The following is a 20477-nucleotide window of genomic DNA, read 5'->3' on the forward strand; positions in this document are numbered from 1 at the left end:
GATCTATGACTGAATGGGGCACAGGTTCACAGGTGACCTTGTAGCTCCAAGGGGGGCACGTCCCCCTTGCCCCCCATCTCGGTACGACCATGGTCACGGTGCCCGATTCTGAAACTCTCGATTGTAGTCCTCGACGAATACCTTGGGAAACCTCCTTTTATGAAGAGTTGTGGAAGCTGGGCAGTGGTGAGGTTATGAAGCTTACTTACGGGACTAATATCAGAGGATCATATAGAGCCTGCATTTACTTTAGAGTCGGGATATTTTAACTTTTCATATGGCAAAACGTAAGAACGTAAATTTATTCACGTAGATAATGCTTACCATTGGTCACATCGGATGGGGGCGATGTCTCCCGCTTGATACGTTTTTCCGCCATAGGAGCACGGGCAGAGCTGAGGAGAGATGCATTTTCCCGAAACATCGTCTCGTACGAAACCTTTTTTGCACCTGCAAAGAAGTTACCAGTCCAAGAATTTCAATTTTTTTTTTTCACTTTCCCATCATCATCGTATTTAGTGTTTGCTTCGTTTACATGAGCATTGACGTATACACGAGAAGCCGTGCTCATATAGCATGCATGACACCTTGAGTCAAAATTGAATGTTTTTTTTTCTTTGTTCACATTTTACACATTAGATACTGAAGGTAGACTAATGGCCAGGGGACGTCTTCAGTATTCACATACACACTCTGACTTCACGTAACAGTAGCAAACAAATATAATGGCGTTTCGACGCCTGTTCGGGCATCATCATCAGAACGACACCATTTGGTGCGTTTTCTGATGATGATGATGATGACAGTAATAATAATAATAATAACAAGGTTTTGTTGATGTCCAAACAGGCATCGAAACTTCATTTAACTTCTTCTCTTTTTTTTTTCTACTTATTCTTTCTTTGTGTGTGTGTGTGTGTGTGTGTGTTTTGTTACGTCAAGCCAGTGTGTCTATCTGAATTCCCACACTTGATACTATACTTTGCGTTGTCATTACACTTGTAAAGATCGGGCGTTTACTCAATGGAGCCTGTGAGAATGTCTGAGCTGTTCGAGAACCTGTATATGAAAGAACATGAAAGAACTGAGCGACGAACTGAGAACGAGTCCTACAGCTGGCTAAACTTTTCAGTGACTTTCATCTTTCATCGAGAACCTGTATAGTTCGGCAAATGGTCCTCCGTAAGAAAACTCACAATTTCCATGTTCGTAGCATAAAAGAAGCGCGGAACCAATTCGCGTTCGCATTTCATTGACACACACACACACACACACACCATGTAACGTATCTCCCGAGGTACCCGGGTTCGAATCCCGGTGCCGGCTGTGCTGTCTGGGGTTTTTCCTGGGTTTTCCTCAGACGCTTTCAGACATATGTCGGCACAGTTCCCTTAGAAGTCGGCCCAGGACGCACATTCCCCCAGGGCGTGAGTCGTGACGTTGCCCACATACGTGAGGCCGACAACGGCAAGCCCTATCATCACCACCACCACCACCACCACCATGTAACGTTTACAGCAACGTGAAAGGTCTACGTACGTGCAGCCGCTCTTGCACATTCCAACCTCGCAGGTGTCTCCAGTGTCCGGTCTGCCGTAGTTGTCGCAAGTCAACGGGCAAGTGTGGATGCAGTCCGTGTATTCTTCGTTCGCTTGGCACGTTGGCGGGGGTGTGGTGGTGACGACTAAGTCGCCCGTTGGCTGTGTGCAGTACCATTTGCCTGCACGGCACTCACTGAAACAATAAATTGAAGGCATCAAGGGTGGGGCCTGGAGGGTAAGGCCCAGAATGGGCACTAAGCTAAGACACGGGGAACAAAATGTTCTTCGACTGTTACGAGCGGGTTAGTTGTTGAGCTGTTTATACTTTCGGATACATATACAGTCAACTCTCGATTTATGAACCTTCGATTTATGAATTCCCTCGTTTTATGAACACTAGCACGAGGAACCAAACTTTTTACATGCATTTTTCCCTCGTTCTATGAACCTCGATATTCGAATAATGAATGGAATTTCTGGGAACCAACTAGGAGTTGCCCAGCGTTTTTGCCCTCAATTTATGAACGGATTGTTCCGAGGTCAACTGAAACCTTCAAAGGGATAATTCCGTGGTCTTATGAATGACGCCTGAACGGACAAAACGTTCTCCAGGTATTGCACCCTCGGTTCTTAACCCCTCGAAATCCGAACAACAAACGGGTTTTCCGGGGTCGCACAAGGTGCAACCAAGTGTTCCTGACCTCAGTTGATGAATAAGGTGGTCGCTGTCACCCGGAGATTAATAAACGGAGGTTAAAAATCCCGGAGGAAATCCGAGACCAGTCCAGTGCGAATGTGGTGACATCTCTTATTTCCAAGATTGACACAGCGGAAGGCTCGGTCCAAAGCAAAATTTAGCAATTTAGTATTGCATAATAAACAGAGTGTGAATGCGCTAACGTCTGTTCTTTGTGACTGATACACCAGAAGGCATGGTCATAAGCAAAATTACACAATATATGGCATTATAAACACAATCCCAACTCGGAAATACTGTTGCATTTGCTCGATAGTACTCACTTAACGGAATTTTCGATTTATGAATCCCTCGATTTATGAACGATTTTTCGGGGAACCGAGGGCGTTCATAAATCGAGAGTTGACTGTATTAGAACAAATGTTTGTCAACTAAAATATGAGCATAAATAACTTATAAACATTCAGGAGCATTCAGCAGGGACTGTCGTGCCAAAGAGGAGGTACTGGAATAGCATACCAGTCTTCGCGTCCGATCTTCTCCTTTGAACCAGCGGGGTATTCTCTGCCATTACGAAGGCATCCACATTCCTCGGGAGACACGCACCGACCGAATTTGTTCAATGTGAAACCCACGGGGCACGCACAACCCTCCAGGCAGCGTTCGGTGCAGCTCACGTTCTTCGAGATGCTATCGCACGACGTCAAGCACCGTGGAGGGCATGTCTGGTACGTCAATCCCTCGCCACAGCGCACCGCTGTAGATAATGTCAAAGGACGTACAAATAAGTAGTGTTACAGTCGCTACTTTATTGGTGAGAATTAAATAGTATGCCTAGCTGTCTTTTTGTTTCAAGCAACAACAAGACGACCTTCAACCGCCACTCCTGACAAAATATATTGTCTTCAGGATTCTACCGAATTCATGTCATTGCAGTGCAATCTAATTGTCTCACGTTGTATTCTCGCAAAATGTTCTGTCTCAATGTGACGCGGTCACAATGTAAAAAATAAATAAATGAAAACTTTCTTGTTTTGAGAAGTATGATGTCGCAGTGTGTGCAACCTGCCACCCATCTGGCAACATTGCTTATCCAAGGTCGATTTCCGCCACCTCGGTGCAACTGCCGGCAGTCTTCCTATGTGGGGCGGAGAGCGGAGACCAGGAAGGTGCGCGCGCTGTTGCGGTGCGCTCCGCACATATAGTAGTCCCCAGTGGCACTTTAACACTGCAGTTAATATTAGCTCGAAGGTACTTACGGCATTGGTGGACTTCCGGTCTCCAGTTGACAAGGCGTCCGCGCTGGGAGCACAGGAATGCGTAGTGAGCGAGCGTAGGACACAGACACTGTTCGGACACCGTCGAGCAGCTACACGCCACCTCCATACAGAGCTTGTGGTATATGTCCGGGTTTACGTCATCGTGGCATTCTGTAAATAGTGTTTATGCATCAAGATTTTCTCCGGTATAGGTTTAGCTCGGTGAAAGAATAGAAGAAATTGTGGCGATCCGCGGTCCTGTGGTACGCTATGACGAGAATCGCTGTGGCTGTATGAAAAAACCCGCCGCTTCTTCATCTCTGTCTCCTTCTGTCTGTTGACTGTCGGTTGCGGTGATGCCAACCAAGTTAAAATAAGCTGGAGCTAATAAAAATTCAGTGGCGACTTAGCGGTAAATGCGAGAGAAATGTGTCAGCATTAAGCACCTCTTCCGGTCCACACTTGACCTCTGGGTATCCACTAAGCCCAACTTCCGGTTGTGCACTTCCGGTCTAACCCTGACTTCCGGTTCTACACTTCCAATTACTATATGCAAGCCCATTTAATTAACCTTTAACTAGCTTCCATTACTTTCAGTTACCCTGTAGTTACCCTTTAATTACCGAAGGTTACCTGAGATAATCTTGTATTTAATTTAATTCCCTTTAATTACGTCTACTTTCTTTAATTACTCTCAATTCCCCTTTTAGCTGACGTTAATTACCTTTAATTACATTTATTTCCTTCCGGTAGCCAGCGGTACCTTCGGTAATCCTTAAGTTCATTTAATCTCTCTTAGTTACATATATCTTACATTCATTACCTTTGAACACAACTTTCTTGCTTTAATTGCCTTTAATTACGTCTAATTACCTTCAATTACTCTTACCTCTTGCTCCTAATTACCTTCGACTACTTCAATTTCAAATCATTTACCTCCATTTCCATTTACCCCCTTATATCCCCTTTACATGTCCACTTATACCTCTGCCTCCAGTGAAGCCTCACCATCTCACACACGGGCACGCACATACATACATACAGCTTTTTCCCATTTGGACACTCCTAATGCTGACGCATTAAAAGTAGTTTTGACATACTCCGCATGCTGGACAAGACGGAATAACCCGATAACGCCCGAATGTATCAGCATCTCCCGATTTAATGCCACATTACAGTCCCCGAATCCGTGAGGTTTATGCGGAGTTCAGGGACTATTTGCGGGGCTCAGGAGTAAAGTTAAGGGTCGGGGGACTAAAACGGGGAGTATAATTACAATCTATAGGGGACTTGCTTGGGACTAATGTTACTCCTGCTTTCTTCCCTAATATCGGTGCCGCAATGTTACACGTACGGTTTGTCTGTCCAGTGTGCGGCATGACGTGCGCCGGAAAGCAATGTTTACCTATATACCTGTGGTTACCTCAGGTAACCTGTGGTTACCTTTCGGTAATTAAAGGGGTAATTACAGGGTAACTGAAAGTAATTGAGGCTAATTAAAGGTTAATTAAATGGGGGGATATATTTATTAGACGGAAAGGAAAAAAAACGGGGAAAGGTCAGCCAAACGGGACGTCGGCTTGCTATTCCAGAAATAAGAAATAATGATAAATAAATAAAAAGAAAAGATTAGATTAATTAATTAATTAGATTAATTAAATTAGATTAAAAGATTAAATGGGCTTGCGTATAGTAATTGAAAGTGTCGAACCGGAAGTCAAGTATACACCGGAGGCGGACAACCTGAAGTCAGGTTATACCGGAAGTGGACAACAGGAAGTCAGGTTTAGACCGGAAGTGCACAACCGAAAGTTGGGTTTACAGAAGTCATGTTTACCTGTCCCACATTGCTGCCGTCCTCGGCCTGGGACCGACCCCCGCGAACGTTTCTTTCTTACATAGAGGTCATCGAAAAGGATCACCTGTGAAAGGATGCCTGTAGAGTGCATCACACGTCCTCTTCTTTCCCTCCCACTCTGATCCTTCTTGCACGCACTCTAAGGCTTGGGGCTTGATACGACCACAAATGCCTCGATTCCATGATTGAGTGAAGGACGACACCTCCTGGTCCACCTCTCCAGTTTCCGTCGTGTAGTCGTCGTAAGAGTTGTGGTTAAATGTCCCGCAGAGACCCATCGTCCTGGTGAAGAGCAAAGCGGTGGCGACCAATTCCACCCTTGTACGTCCATCAGTTATGATCGTAAGGCCAGGAAGAGTTATCTATAAAAAAAAAAAACGATAAGAAAAGAAACAAACGTTGAAGAATGCATGGTCTGGAAGGGATTGAGAAAAACACGTGTAAAGCTTACCTCGACTGCGGCTTGGATTGGCTTACTGATGTGCGCTATATTCACCACTGCTGGTAGGTTTGTCACTTCACGTTTGTTAACCAGGACCTGCAACGGAGACGTATGTTTCTTCGTGAGGTTGTGTGAAGCATGCTTCGTGGCTTATGAAAGAAATATGCGTGTTGAGTGTAGCTGTTTCAGCTGCCAGTAATGTAAGGATGAAGAAAGAGCAGTGAGGTTGACGTCACCCCATTGGAAACGCATTAAAGAAGTCCATGTTTTCCACTTCAAAATGTCACGTAAGGTTTTAGCTCCGAAGCTCGAGCAGGATAAGTAAAATGCAAGAAATTTGAGCTTCTATTGCAACGAAGGTACTGCTAATCTAAGTCTACTGTAATCTAATCTAATCTAATCTGCGATACTGCGAAGCACAGCCCACCATTCTCGACACAGTAAGACTTCGGTAATTCACCGTGAGGCTCGTTATTATAATTTTGCCAAATTACCGCTATCAATGGGTACAGTAACACTATGCTTATCAACATCATCATCATCATCATCAAAATAGAGCGCCTTTTTTCTTCTTTTCGTCACATATATAAGTTTTCTTTCTGCATAAGCGCTCTGCGCCTGCAGATATATTAGCCGTTCATGTTCAGTCGTTTTTCTAATCACAAGCTTCTGTCCCTCGCATCGTCCATGCCATGGGGAGTTAGCCGTGTATTCACACGAACGACATGCCGACGGAATATTCCAGGGAATATTCGTCACGCTCACCGGGCCGATGTTATGCCGCGTCTTATGTTGATCATTTGCACTGCCCGGGAATGTCGGAAGCGGCTTACTGCCCACATAACAGACGACAGCATCGACTCTGTCGTCTGCTGCAGATTATATTCTTGACTATATATATATATATATACGACTATATTATATATACAATATATTGACTATGATGACTATGATGACGCTAAGCGCGCGCGCAGACGTGGCACCAGTAAGCTATGACGTTTTCCGCCGGAACATTCTAGGGAATACCGCTCGTCAGAATATATACAGTCAAACTCCTTTACAGCGAAACTCAGGGGACAGCAAAAAAAATTCGCAGTAAAGGCATTTTCGTTAAAAAAAGATGTCCATTATTGGACCTATAGGGCTCCAGCGGGACCGCAAAAAAATTTGCTGTAGTGGTATTTTCGTTATAAAGGTGTTCGCTATAAAGGAGTTTGACTGTACATGGCATTAATATCAAGATTACCTGAAGTTCTTGGTTGACCTTCACTTCAATGGCGCCGTTCCTGATGCGCACGAAGATGTCGCCGACGCATGTGGAACCATCGGCGTAGCAGTTGGACCTGTCCTGGAGGACTTCATACTCATCCGTCGACACGAGGACGAAGGTGCACGTTTCGTCTGCGTGGAACGTGTGTCCGTCGAAGGTGTGGTACGCGCCCATGGGAAGTACAGCGCAAGTTGCATCACAGATCTCTGTGGAACAGGCCCACGTTCCGTCCATGCATACGCTACGCGAAGGGACGTGCGGTAAATTGGTGTTAGCGGGTGACGTTAGTGCACGTTATTTCCGTGGACAGCATTTTATACCGGGAAGTGCAACGTGGAAGATATCTCCGTGTTTTTGGTATTTTTGTTCTTGTTGTAGTTATGAACAATCGCCAGTTGTGACGTTAAATACCCAGATTCAAAGCGTGCTAAAGCAGTGAACCTTACATGGGTATGTGAAAGGAACGAGAAACAAACACAAGATCTGGATAGCACAGGCATGATGACATTTTTGCTTTGTGTCGCTTCCAATCTAATTTTGTGCTGTCTCCTGGTACTGTGCCATTGACACAAAATGTGCCAGGGGAAACCAGAACAGCAGGAGTACACCCAAGCAACACGGTGGTTCCGGTTGTCGTGGGGTTCAGCAGGGTTCAGCTCTAGGTGGCATGGTTAAGTGCGGATCAAGTCAACTGTTCGTTTCCAGTTCAGAGGTTGAGTTCACGGCTCCAGAGACTAGTTCGTCATGGTAGCTGCAGCCTTATTCAGGTTATGCTGACGTTGACCGTACATGTACTAGTGGACTTCCTAGTCGCAGAAGCACTCTCCCGGAGCTCTTCGTGTTATACGCCTTCTCTACGGCAAACTAACTACGCTACGAAAGACATTAGTGTGAAGTATTCAGAGCAGAAGCATACCAAGTATTGCAATCTTGAGTGACCTCCTCTCCCACGTTGTACTCTCGTCCCCTGTAGACGCAGTTGCAGTGCTCAGGGGCGACACAGTGGTTGTTCTGCCACAGCTTTCCTTGCGGGCAGTGACATCCGGCTGCGCATTCCTTCAGCGGACAGGCCGGCTCACGGTTGGCGCAGGTTGGACGGCAGGCTGGACCGCATTCTTGGTACTCGGTACCGTTCTCACATCTATGGGCTGCGGGACAACAGGGAATGCGGCTTACACAAACGTCAAGATGTGAAAGAAAGCGTCGTACGTCCGGGCGGTGCCTAGCGCTCCTGTGAGGCTCTAATGACGTCCAAATGGGTCCTTGCTTTGGCGCATAGTAGCCATGGCGTGTTTGTTCTAGAGACCGTTCTGATCTATAGGAGAAACGCTCCGCAGACACACGCGAAAACTGCCTGTCTTCTTTCCTTTCTTTTCTTTTTTTTTCTTACCTAGAACCATGCCTTTCTTCGCATGTACGTTGCAGAGCCGTCTCTTGCACGGGAGAGGTGGCTCGGAAATTGACATGTCACGAAAGAATACAACCCGGCGGGGAACATCTAAATTTTCTAAACTTTACTCCTTCTAATTTACTCCCTGTTCTTTGCTCTACCTCTGGTAGCCAATCAAACCTGTAGAGTGCATTGTCAACCATGGCGCTGTGAGGGTAGCGTGTAGCCAATATTTGTGCACTTATCTACCTGTAGTTCCTTTTTTTTTTTTTTTTCTACCATGTAGCTGTAAGTAAATATTTCCTTTTCTGTTTTTGTGGACCTGCGAGACCGCCTAGTCTCCCATAACGGAAAATAGCCAGGAACAAGATGTACATACGACAAACGGAGCGTTTCCTCCAGGTGCGTTCCAGACTGACTCCCATTCGCTGACATTCCCGGAAGTATTCGTCGATTGAGGCACATTGGCATTCTTGCACTGACCCCTGATCGCAGCAGTCTTGCTTGCAAGCATTGAAGAACCTCTTCGGAGGGACCACCTGCGTCACGAATAAGGGCTCACTTAGCTCAGACATCGAACCGTGCCTAGCATTATGTGAAACACTGGTGTCGCAAAACCACTCGATTTCTACCGCTGGAGGGCAGCTATGTTAAGAAACTGACGTCTTCCCGAAATTCGTACAGTCTCTCGATTTGGTATTATTTTGCTCTTTTTTATAGCAATGAAGTTTTGGTCATCGAAATATTTCCCGAGGCGTGCGTTTCTTGCGACAAGATGCCACTTGTCTAACGTTGCTTGCAAATTATTCGTAACTACAACTTCTGCTGTGCTCTTTTACAGCGACAGCTGTTAAGGGCTCAATTTCGTTAAGATCTTGCTCCGTATGTCGCGTCACCGAAACACAGAAGAGGAGAAACGAAGGGAAGAAGCAGAATACGAGAAGAAGAAGAGAATAAAGTTGCAGCGCCGCATTGGAAGCTGGCGGCGGCGCTGCTCATCGGCCCGGTTATTGCTTCCTCAACCTGTACAATACTTTGTACTTCAGCTTACCTTAGGATTTCTGTACAAGCGGTGGATGTCCCACGGAAGATGCTTCATTCTAAAGTTGATTATCATCATCATTCTACGCGTTTTCATAGGCGTTGTTGCTGTCGTCTGCTACGGTAGTCGCACGTCCGCCCTTCTGCGCGTTCAAAATTCAAATTTCCATTCTCCAATCATGATGTAGATCTCTCGCGGGCCGACGAGTAGCGCCCCCTAGCGGATCGTGAGGACGGGCTCCTCATACGGGTTGCCAGTTATGACGTGGTCGTTATAATCTAGTAGGTTTTGGCTCGAACTCGTTGCCAATCGCGGACAAGCGCGGCATTTCACGAGCACATGTATCGATCATGATCTGTGTTTCAGGGCAAATACTTCGTCCCTGAATGTCGTGAGAGTTACGTGTTTCGGTGAAGGTAATTTTCGCCGAGGGTTGCTTTGCACCTCACTGCTCTTTTGAAGTTTAGGCTTGGGCCTAACTAGGCTAGGCTTGGGCTAGGAACTAGGCCTTAGATGGTTATATGCCCTAGCGTGAAACACGGTAGTGGGTGCCTAATGTCTGTTTTTGTTTTTATTGTTTCTCTGTCTGTCGTGAACAATTATTTCGCTGATCATTCTAGTGTATTGCTGTGAATTATACGAGCCCGTTATTTTTGAATAGCTAGGTTGACAGAACTTGCCTGGTGGCACTTTTCGTACAGGTCGTGAAATATAATTGAGCAGCGGTCGAAGGCAGAGCTGCTCGCCTCTTCGTCGACGCCATTCCGAAGGCTACAAGCGTCTTCGACAAAGTCTTTGTCGATGCAGTCTGAAATAGAATAGCCGTAACAAATGTGCAGGAACGTCACTTTGTCGTAGTAGTAGGTGAAGGAACCAAAACATTTTGTCAAGAGTCATTTCGGTGTTGCTGCCCTTCTGTTTATTTTGGATGCCAGTTCGTATATTTTGAGGTTAGAGAGGTGTCAGACTAAGTCATGAGCGCAACATAGAACCGTAGTGGGCGTTCCTGAACCTACTCCCGAGTAAGGTAGATCACGTGACAGGGTTTGCCACGTGACCCTTGAGCAGCTTGCTGGTGGGGTACAGCTTTGGGGAGGCATGTTACAGTCTCATCGGGTAAGCATAGAGGCTAGCGGAACTTTACGGAGACCATGATGGTCGTGTCGAAAACTCGCATGTCACGATAATAAACCCAACAACAGTCAAATCCCAATAGACCTCTCCCTGTTTGTAAACAAATGACGTCATAGTGTTTGACAGCGCCACCAGTTTGGTATAGTCGAACTATGCTGGAAGCTACGGGGGCGAACAAGGCCGCGCACGAAAACCACTGTCTTGAGGGGATTACGATGATCCCTGAAAGGGACGTGACGTTTCAATATAGGAGGCAGCGAGTAAGTGCCCATTCGTGGAACCCAGCTCTGCCCCTTCCGATCTGTTTCGATTTCAGTCTGTCTACCAACACAGTCACAAGTTTCAGTCTGTCACAAGTGTGTGAGACTGAGACAAAGGTGACTGGGGACTGTTTCGAGATGCTGTTAAATGTCATCAGCAAGATTTGTCTCGAATCGGCTTGCTTTGAAGAACAAAAACTGGAAGCTACCGATAGTGACGTCGACATACCGATGATACCGCTTGACATAAATTTCGTTAGAAATAATTGGCTCCAAATTTATTTCAAATATTTTTTGGGGTGACACCGCGGATCGTAAGAGACCTGGGTACAGCGTTTCCTTTGCTTTGTTCGGGTCGTGGGCGTCGCTTAAAGTGTTGGGTTTCGCCACTCCGTGTTTCATTTGCGTCAGCTCCTAGTAAGTTCCTTTCGCGAGTACCTCTCGTCTTCCCTCGCCATTATCTTTGGACAGTCAGGAAGACCGAGAAGGGGGTACTCTAACCCCCAACACCGTAACAATGCGTATTGATCAAATCGATCTATCAATAAAATTAAAGGTGTCGGACGACTTACCTCGCTCCTGCATCCAGTGAGCCGCAAAATTCCTCAAGTTCACCTTTCGACCCAATGCGGTGAGATCGTTGGTCGCATCTCCGTCGAAGTTTCCGCACATGCCGCAAGCGGAAGACTGCAGCGCCTCGCTCAATTTTATTTGCACCGATTCCTGCGAGGAAAAGAAGAAGAAAAAAAAAGACAGAGACGAAGATGAAGTTTCGAAGAATGCGCTATAACTCTGCCCCGTGCTATGCGTGCCGTGCGTCCTGCCCCGTGCTATGCGCCACTGCGGAGAAAGACGAAGAAGAAGAAGAAGTGGAGATATCATAGTTGAGATAACTCCATAGGTAAGCAGTCGTACCCACATGATGTACACGTTTGCGGAAACCGCCCGCGGGCTGCCGCCGAGCGACAAGAAAAAGTGCTTGCCGCCCAGCAACTGCTATCGCATGCGGTTTCCGCGGCTATCAATGGCGAATTCGAGTGGTCATTTCGTGGCAACTTTTTTTTCTTTTTTTTTGCCATGTTCGCTTGTTGGCAGTCATGTTCGCTTGGTCAAAGCGAAGCAATCTCGCGCTTTCCGAGCCCGAGACTCAGCTCCCGTGGCTCAGTGGTTAGCGTGCTGGCCATGTCACGTCGAGACTGGGAGGTACCCGGGTTCGAATCCCGGTGCCGGCTGTGCTGTCTGGGGTTTTTCCTGGGTTTTCCTCAGACGCTTTCAGACATATGTCGGCACAGTTCCCTTAGAAGTCGGCCCAGGACGCACATTCCCCCAGGGCGTCAGTCGTGACGTTGCCCACATACGTGAGGCGGACAACGGCAAGCCCTATCGCCACCACCACCACCGAGCCCGAGGCATTTGCCAGCTAGCACTTTTTTCGCCTGGTCGCGAAACGATCGAGCAGCGGGCTGCCCAACTATATCCGGTGCCGTCGCATTCGCACTGCAACGGTGGCGAGAGCTCTCATTGGCCCGCACGTCGAAGTTCAGCAGTCGTGGTTTAGCAGACAACGGAACCCGAAGACGGGCGAGCGGCAGTGCGCCTAGCGTGATCCAAGTGATTAAAACTGCCAGATTCCTGGCAATCATGTTCGAGTGGAAAAGGTCACGTGATCGAGCTCGGGAGCCGACCTAGCAATTTTCGAGCGCGCGATTCCTAGGACGTGTTGCTATGAAATGCCCACCCGAATTCGCCACACGATATTGACGCTCCTGACGCTGTCGACGTGCTGCAGACTGCCTTGGGCGGCCGGAAGAAAACAAGATCGTGACGTAATATCCGTTGACCACCTGATTGAACGAAGATGGACGTCACGTGCCGCTAAAAAATCGTGCATTGCGCGGTCGAGGAAAAGCGGAACGCGGAGGCGGCTTCTCCCGCACAGACTTGTACGTATTTGGAGTATTGTATTTAAAATATTGTATTTTAAATACAATTTGTGGTATTTTGGTACTCTACTCAATACTTTTTGTTTTGTGTATTTGCACTCTATTTAAAATACATTTTATGGTATTTTCTACTCAATACTCTAATTACATATTTTGGATCTCCCTCTCAAACTTTCTGTGTCTTGTCTTTCCGTTATCTTGCTTGTTCATTAGAAATTCCCTGAGTCCCCCGGACTTGACCCGGGCATTGGCCCTTCTTGGAAGTCTCCATGTAGAGATCTTGCCCCGTGTGTACTAATCCTTGGCGAGTGAGGGTTCTGATACGTGTGCCCTGACGTGGTGACGCCGAATTCTGATCTCGCCGAGCAGGCACCTGCTAGAAGTTTGCTTTGTTCTGGGTCACATAAACTTAGTGAAGTTATGTGCTATCTCTTTGTCATCTTTTTTGGGACTTATGTTTAGATGACTCCTATCACACAGCGGCGGCTTGCGTAGTACGCGGGGTTTAGGTGATTCATTTCACATAGCGGCGACTAGCCGCATTGACCAGTGACCGGTGACTTTTTGCGTTCAAGGATAAATAGTATCTTAATTGTATTTCAAATATTTTTTGAAGTATTTTGTACTCTATCTTAATTAGTTTAATTTTCATGTATTTATACTCTATCTTAATTACATTATAACGTTAGTATTTATTATCTTATCTTATCTGCTCCCGCACCGCGCGTACGCCTTACCGCGCGCGTTTGCCGCATGTTGGTACGCGGCCTTAACGAGCTGTGCCAGTTTGCTGAGATGAATTCGAATGTCTTTGAAACGTTTAATAAGTAGGCTTAAAGATGCACTTACGCTGTCCACCCAAATCGTGATCCCTATGTTGCTCTTGAACACGGTGTATTTTCCAGCTGGCTGCATGGTGACACCGGGAATATTTCGCACGGCGGGTGCCAGGTCCGTTGGCAGAGCTTTACCCAGGGGCAGATGCAACGTTCTGCCGGCCACGACGACCTCTACGGTCCTTGTGCAGTTCGGGGAAGAGGGACATCCGCTACCGTAGAGCGCTTTCACGGAATAGGTCGATCCTTCTCCGCAGTCTTTCACTAATGTATAGCTGCATGCGCTGGGGTAACGGTAGATCGTACCGTCAAATGTCTTCATGTGGAACTTGCCCCAGAGGGAACATACTCCGGAAGCTGGAATGAGGTCTGTGGGGAAGATTGCTTGTTAAGAGGAGAGTTCGTGAAAAGTACACAACATGTCGAACTCCTGTTGTATGATGAAAGATGAAAGTCACTGAAAAGGTTAGCCAGCTGTAGGACTCGGACCCACATCTTCTGGATTACCGAGATTCTGGATTACGATCAATTATTATTTTGAGTCCTACAGCTGGCTAACCTTTTCAGTGACTTTCATCTTTCATCGTTAATTTCTTAGGCAACTTGAGGCCTTGTATGTGATTGTCCCTTCTATGTTGTTCCAGCCTCAGAACATCAGTTCTCTCCTGTTGTATGATCGTACGAAAATCCATAAGGGCTGTGAGCTACGCTAACACGAACACGGGAAATAGAAAGACCGGTGTACCAAAGTAAAGAGGAAGAAATGATGGGGGAGGGGGAATATATTTATTAGAAAGACGGGGGGGAAAGAAAAAAATGTCTGCTAAACGCCGTGTCGGCTTGCTACTCCGCAAAAAATAGAAAGCAAAGAAAAGAATTAGGAAATAAAGGATAAACTAAGAAAAGGTGAAAGAAAGATGTGATGCACGCGACGTGTGATATAAGGGACGACGTTTAGAGCGAATGATCTTCTTCGGATGTGTGGGACATGAATAAGGGATTGTCGGCTGACGTTTCGTATACGATGCCTGTACACTGGTCGAACACATGTGAGCACGTATGCTCCCTTCATGTCATGCGCAGAAAAAAGACGGGTTCCCAATAAACGTATTTCAAATCTGCCTTTGGAAGGCAATACTGAGTGTGTGGTTCGAGATGGAGCATTGACTGCAATTTGTGATTCTTATTCGGCAAGATTTATGTTGCTAAATGTGCTGTCAACGCCAAGTTTTGTTTTCCTAATCATTTCTTTTCTTTTCTTTTTTCTTTCCTGACAAAGAAATGATTTTGTCGTTCAGTATAACAAAATACGATTCCCTTCTTGACTTCCATTCTGACATGATGCAGGATACGGCGTGTATTCACTTCTACCTGGATCTGAAATCGAAGCTACTTTTTTGGTTTCTTTTTAGAGTATTTCGGGTATGAGACGTCAAAATAAGTGTCATGCCTACGATATACACAAACACGGAAGGCTGTTTCGTGATATATTCCATATTTTTTCTTCTTCCAAATCAAATCAATAAAATTTCGTGATGGTCACACGAATAAGAACGTTATGAAACAACCACAGAAGAACCGTGATTACTAGTACCCGGGACTTCATGCACAAAAATCTTCCAAAATATGCATGCAAATATGCGGCGCGAAACGTCGAAATATGCACAAGATAAGCAGAAAGAAAGCCGTGTACCGCTTAAATGTGCGCTATGTCGCTGGATGTTATTCGGGGGAATTACCTAGCTATACCTAGCTCATCTACGCCGCGTGCAGACAACTCTTCGTTGTGCTGTTCATCGGCTTCGAAAACGGCTCTCACAGACTGCAGTACTTTGATTCCTTTGTTTTTACCAGAAGCTCGAACTCGCTGACTACTTGTCGCACGTTCCGTTTTGAGAACTCGATCCTGGGCGCTACTGGTGCTAGCCGATTCTAATGATTACGTAGCACGAAGAAGCCCGAAAGCAGCGTAGTAGCTTATGTGTGTGTAGCTGGAACACGGTTCTTGTTCCGACGACACACCTTTTGAAATAACGTGAACAGTGGCAAAACAAAGGGAACGCCAAAAAAATAAAGATTATTTCTAAAAATTTAAAGAATATTTTAAATTCCGCCGAAATACGACATTATATGCAGCCTTCATATCATATTACGATCAGGAAGGAATATGCCGAAATATGTAATTATATAACGCACAAAACGATTTGTGTTGTCGTAATTGGTAATGTATGGAGAAACGTTAGAATATCCGTTAGAACGCATTAAAAATAAAATATGCATTTTGCATGAACACCCGGGCCCTAGTGATTACTTTCCAGCCAGCATTCTTCTCATGGCATGGTCCCTTAAAGTGTGCATCGAGCAACCGGCAGTTTATGTTCGCTTGGGAAGCTAGGGTTTTGAGCGTGGCAAGGTACAATGTTTGTTTCGGAAACTCTTCTGCTTCTAAATTGTCGTGTAACTTCCAGAACTCCACATACCTGATGGCACTGGTGAGATCTGTAAAAGAAAATATATCACACTCACAACATTTATCTACATAGCGGGCGTGTACCCCATTGAGCCATCGACGCCATTTGTAATGAAATTTTGACGTGGGTACAACGTACCGTGGGGGGAACCAAGTCTCCTTTGTGGCCTTCGTCGCCTTGTTCCCCTTCGTCTACAGACAAAGCGAAAGAGAGAGAGAAGGTTACCGTTTCTTCACCGTAGGACTACGTTCATATAACCCTAAATCGTGACTTAACAACAACAAAAAAAAAAAAAAAACTTGTGTTATGTAGTAGATCGTATCTAACTCCCCCAAAGCAGTGACACCTAAGAGCAACATTAATAGTGAACTCCCTAACTCAAATTAGCGGTAACTCCTTCAATCTCACGAAGAGCAGTTTCGATTGATTAATTTATGTCGATCATGTCAACAAAATACTCCCTTTGAAGTCCACTTTAAAAAATATGGTTCTTTACGAGAGCGAGCTAATGTCTGAGTAACGGTAATAAAAGCGTAACGGTTACACATAATTTCGTCATAACGAAACCATGAGGAAGCACTGTAATGTGAAAGTTAGGAAGGTTCGAAGTTTACATATCTGTACATACTTTACGCATTAACAAGTAGCGCTATGCCGATATAGTAGTCATTACATGTTCTAAGGTATTCGACATATATTACTCATTATAATTAGTATTTACCGGTATTGCGTTACTCTAGATTTTCTGATTATTCGTTATGCTAACCGCTATCAAGTGTATAGCCTCGGTTACAATGGCTTCCCACGTTCAGAAATAAGTTTTAAGTGAAAATCCCGCTTCGCGCTGTAGTACGAAATAACGAAGAATAAATACTCAACCCTTAATGCATTTCGGTATTCTCGGCGGATTCCACACCCCTTCGAGGGAGCAGCGGTAGACGTCTGGAGCGGGCGTCTCAAAGCGAGTGCCTTCTGGGCAGCTCACGTTGCAGGTGGTTTCGAAATGAGAGTGCTTGCATGCCAGAGAACCGCCGAACTCCATGTTGGGCGAATCGCACAAGGACACGTCTGTGCGAATAAGAAAAGAATGCCAACCACAAAAAAAAAGTGTCACTGCGGATATCAATTCAAACATGAGACAATTGGTGTTCTGAGGCTGGAACATATAGAAGGACAAATACATACAAAGCCTCAAGTACCTAAAAAAATTAATGATGAAAGGTGGATGTCACTGAAAAGGTTGGCCCTGGGCCAGTAATCCAGAAGATGTGGGTTCGAGTCCTACAGCTGGCTAACCTTTTCAGTGACTTACATCTTTCATCATCAATTCAAAGGCATCAATTCGGTGCCTGATTAAAAAAAAGTGCTGGAGGCCCTTTTTATTATTTTATCCTAGACGCGAAGGAAAAGAAAATGAAATGCGTGGATTTCAGTCCCTCTGCCGCGCGCCTTAAAGGCGACTTCTCCTTCGTAAGATGTCTTCTGCAGGCAAAGCACGCTTTACAGGCGCGCTGCTACTTTATTTATGTTTCATCTGACCTTTTTTTTTTTTTTCTGATTTCTATCAAGAAAATTCGTGACACGACGATATATACACAGAACGAAGAAGCCTTACAATAAGTCTAATTAGAAAGCCACGACAAGGATTGGAAGCGTGATGCTTGTATTGACGTGATTGATTGCGCTCTGTTGAATACATATTTTTGATGCAATATTTGTAACTTGTGTTGACAAGCAGATGTAGAAATAGTCACTTCGAAGCTAGACGAATTCAAACAGCTGGTACGTTAGGTTACGCTAAGATAGATTAGGCAAGACAAGATTAGACAAGGCTAATGGACAGATAGCATCCAGTATGCAGTGACTTACGATGTTGGCAATGGTCTCCCCTGAACTTTTGGGTGCAGACGCATCGGTTGTCGCCGAAACACCTCCCACCGTTCAAGCACTTAGGATCGCAAACACCTGCACCAGAGACAGATGAGATGGACTATTACATGGACTATTACTAGTCTTGACAAATGGCAGTCAGACATCCATCAAATAACTTCACGACATATTTCATGAATGTGTACGTAAGCTGTCTCGTCACGGTGGTACTGCAATAATTGATGCAACAGTCCCCCTAGTTTCCCGTCACGTGACATTGCGTGAAATGAAACATTTTGTTTGATTATCTTCCAGGAATATTGAACGTGTTTTTGATTGTGATGTCGTCCGCGTCGTCAGCGTAGTAAGCGATAGGCCAGGGCTTTCCTTTATTCGTGGGTGTGAACGATATCTTTTAAACTGGGCCATAGTGAGTTATGAAGTCAAAAAGAATAACGTCAGCATGACGTCATTTAAAAGAGAGGAGAAAAGCCCAAGCGGCGAAAAGGGCCTTTTGTTCTCCTTGTTTGGACAACAGGTGGCGTGATAAGAGTGGTTGCTCCTTTTCTCTCTCTCTCTCTCTCTCTCACACTCTCAATGACTATCATCGATCACTTCGTTTCTTTTTACCTTCACAGTCAGGAAATGCCGGTACGGGTCCCCAGGTCCGAGAAGCGGCATCACAGGTGAGGGTGAGAGCTCCCTCGCCATTCGCGAAACGGAATCCTTTCGCACATCTTGCTGTACATTCCCTACAAGGGATACGAGACACATATATTTGCATAAGGCGCAGTAGCCTACATATGCAGCTTCATTGATCAAACCGATTTTTTTTTAAATCTTGCTACAGATAACGCACCAGGTGCTCGACGCGCTGCTTAGAAAGAACTCGGTATAAGTGCGGGGATGCCAGGGTGGGCAGTACATAAATACATTGTCATTAAAACACTATTTAAAATATAAATACATGTATATATATTTTGTATTTAAATACAGACTCGAAAAATGTATTTATAATTAAATTTAAATACCAATTTTTGGGTAGTTATTTTTATAAATACTTCGAAATACACAAGATACTAACTCCTATCTTGCATTTGACCCTGCACATTTGACCTTTCGGAAAAAGGGGCAATGCAGAGTTCGGGAACCTGAAGTGGTCCTAAAGAATAGAGTTCCGAGAGTGATGCAGTCGTGGGTTTTTTTTTGCTAGCATGGTGCATGCGACAAACCGTTTTAGATGGCGAGTGTTTCACTTTTGTTGCGGACAAAGGTCGCGGCTACCCGACTATCTTGTTGTACGAAGCATGTTCGTCAAACTTAATACCAGCCTTTCTTCATCGTCTGTGAAGGGGCTGTTTTCTTTTGCGGATCCGATTCTACGGCCGTACAGAAGATGCCTATAGAAGATGCGATCTTCGTGAAATCTCTAATATTAAAATCGCTATGATAATCTAAAGAATAAATGTTATTGGTCCTTGTTGGTTTGTTGCGATCGTCGCTATTTCTGTAATTCTCGATGACATATTCATCACTGCATTTACGGTAGTAGTTACGGTACTTAAATACTGTATTTATATTTTGTGTTTTAATACTTATATCAAAACGTACTTGTGCCAAGTGCTTAAATACCTTTTTCAACGAGGTATTTTGTATTTATATTTAAATACTCAAAGAATGTATCTATGCCCCTCCTTAGGGGCTGCTTAGTATTGCAGCACATCGTCCATTGCTCTATGATACTTCGTTTCCTGCTGTTATTCTTCATTTTTTTATCTGCCCAATTTGTCCGAGAATTTAACCGAAGCCGAACAGGACATTGATAAGGTGTCATTTACTTCACGCGTACATTTCAAAATATCCCCGTAATTTTGGTACAGGCGTGCACTGCACAAAGCTAGTAAGTCAGAGCCGTCGAAACTCAACACTACGTATCCCTTATTTTATTTTTATTTATTTTTATTTTTTTATCACATCATCATCAACACTAGGTAGCTTCACGGCGTATATTCCCCGTTCGATTACATTCCTATCCTTTATCTGCTGTTTGGTGGATTGTTAACTTTTTGTGCTGTACCTAACACATTATGTTTTGACACGTTTCCGAGTAAATGTACTGTCCTATAGCCGGCACCTCCGTGGTGTAAGTTTCACACCATACTAAATGGTATCTTATAAAACACCTCTCTAGGTACTGTATCCTACAAAAAACATCGTTTCAAAGTGCACATTATAGAGATAACACCACTTCGTGTGTGTGTGTGGGGGGGGGGGGGGGGAGGCATGTTTTTTATGGAACGCTGTTTCAGGTTGGTATATGGCAAGCCATTTTCGACACTGTTATTACACCTTTCAGGTTGAGCCTGAAGGACTAAACAGTTGTATTTATTTGCGAAAACGCCCCTTTAATACGCTGAAAAATGTGAACAACTTACCGTGTAGTGCACTACTCATATGACGCGCTG

The 20477-nt window shown here is 45.1% G+C and overlaps 2 protein-coding genes across 2 annotated transcripts in view; one reads left to right on the top strand and one right to left on the bottom strand.

The window, feature by feature from the left end:
- Positions 1-20477, top strand: part of LOC135398939 (tRNA (guanine(6)-N2)-methyltransferase THUMP3-like) — a 283535-nt gene that overhangs the window by 82385 nt on the left and 180673 nt on the right. The gene's annotated exons all lie outside the window — the stretch shown is intronic.
- The window catches only part of LOC135398732 (zonadhesin-like), a 55724-nt gene that overhangs the window by 8229 nt on the left and 27018 nt on the right, over positions 1-20477 (bottom strand). Inside the window, exons 26-42 of the mRNA XM_064630115.1 lie at positions 18643-18764; positions 18013-18108; positions 17023-17211; positions 16282-16334; positions 16153-16171; positions 13686-14041; positions 11466-11616; positions 10180-10307; positions 8837-8996; positions 7984-8215; positions 7044-7308; positions 5807-5893; positions 5420-5717; positions 3498-3668; positions 2758-2995; positions 1540-1734; positions 325-450 (exon numbers count right to left, since the gene is read on the bottom strand). Of these exons, the coding sequence (XP_064486185.1) occupies positions 325-450; positions 1540-1734; positions 2758-2995; positions 3498-3668; positions 5420-5717; positions 5807-5893; positions 7044-7308; positions 7984-8215; positions 8837-8996; positions 10180-10307; positions 11466-11616; positions 13686-14041; positions 16153-16171; positions 16282-16334; positions 17023-17211; positions 18013-18108; positions 18643-18764 (2886 nt within the window). The remainder of the gene's footprint in view (positions 1-324; positions 451-1539; positions 1735-2757; positions 2996-3497; positions 3669-5419; positions 5718-5806; positions 5894-7043; positions 7309-7983; positions 8216-8836; positions 8997-10179; positions 10308-11465; positions 11617-13685; positions 14042-16152; positions 16172-16281; positions 16335-17022; positions 17212-18012; positions 18109-18642; positions 18765-20477) is intronic.

Source organism: Ornithodoros turicata, chromosome 6 (genome assembly GCF_037126465.1).
Source record: "Ornithodoros turicata isolate Travis chromosome 6, ASM3712646v1, whole genome shotgun sequence".
Classification (NCBI taxonomy): Eukaryota; Metazoa; Arthropoda; class Arachnida; order Ixodida; family Argasidae; genus Ornithodoros; species Ornithodoros turicata.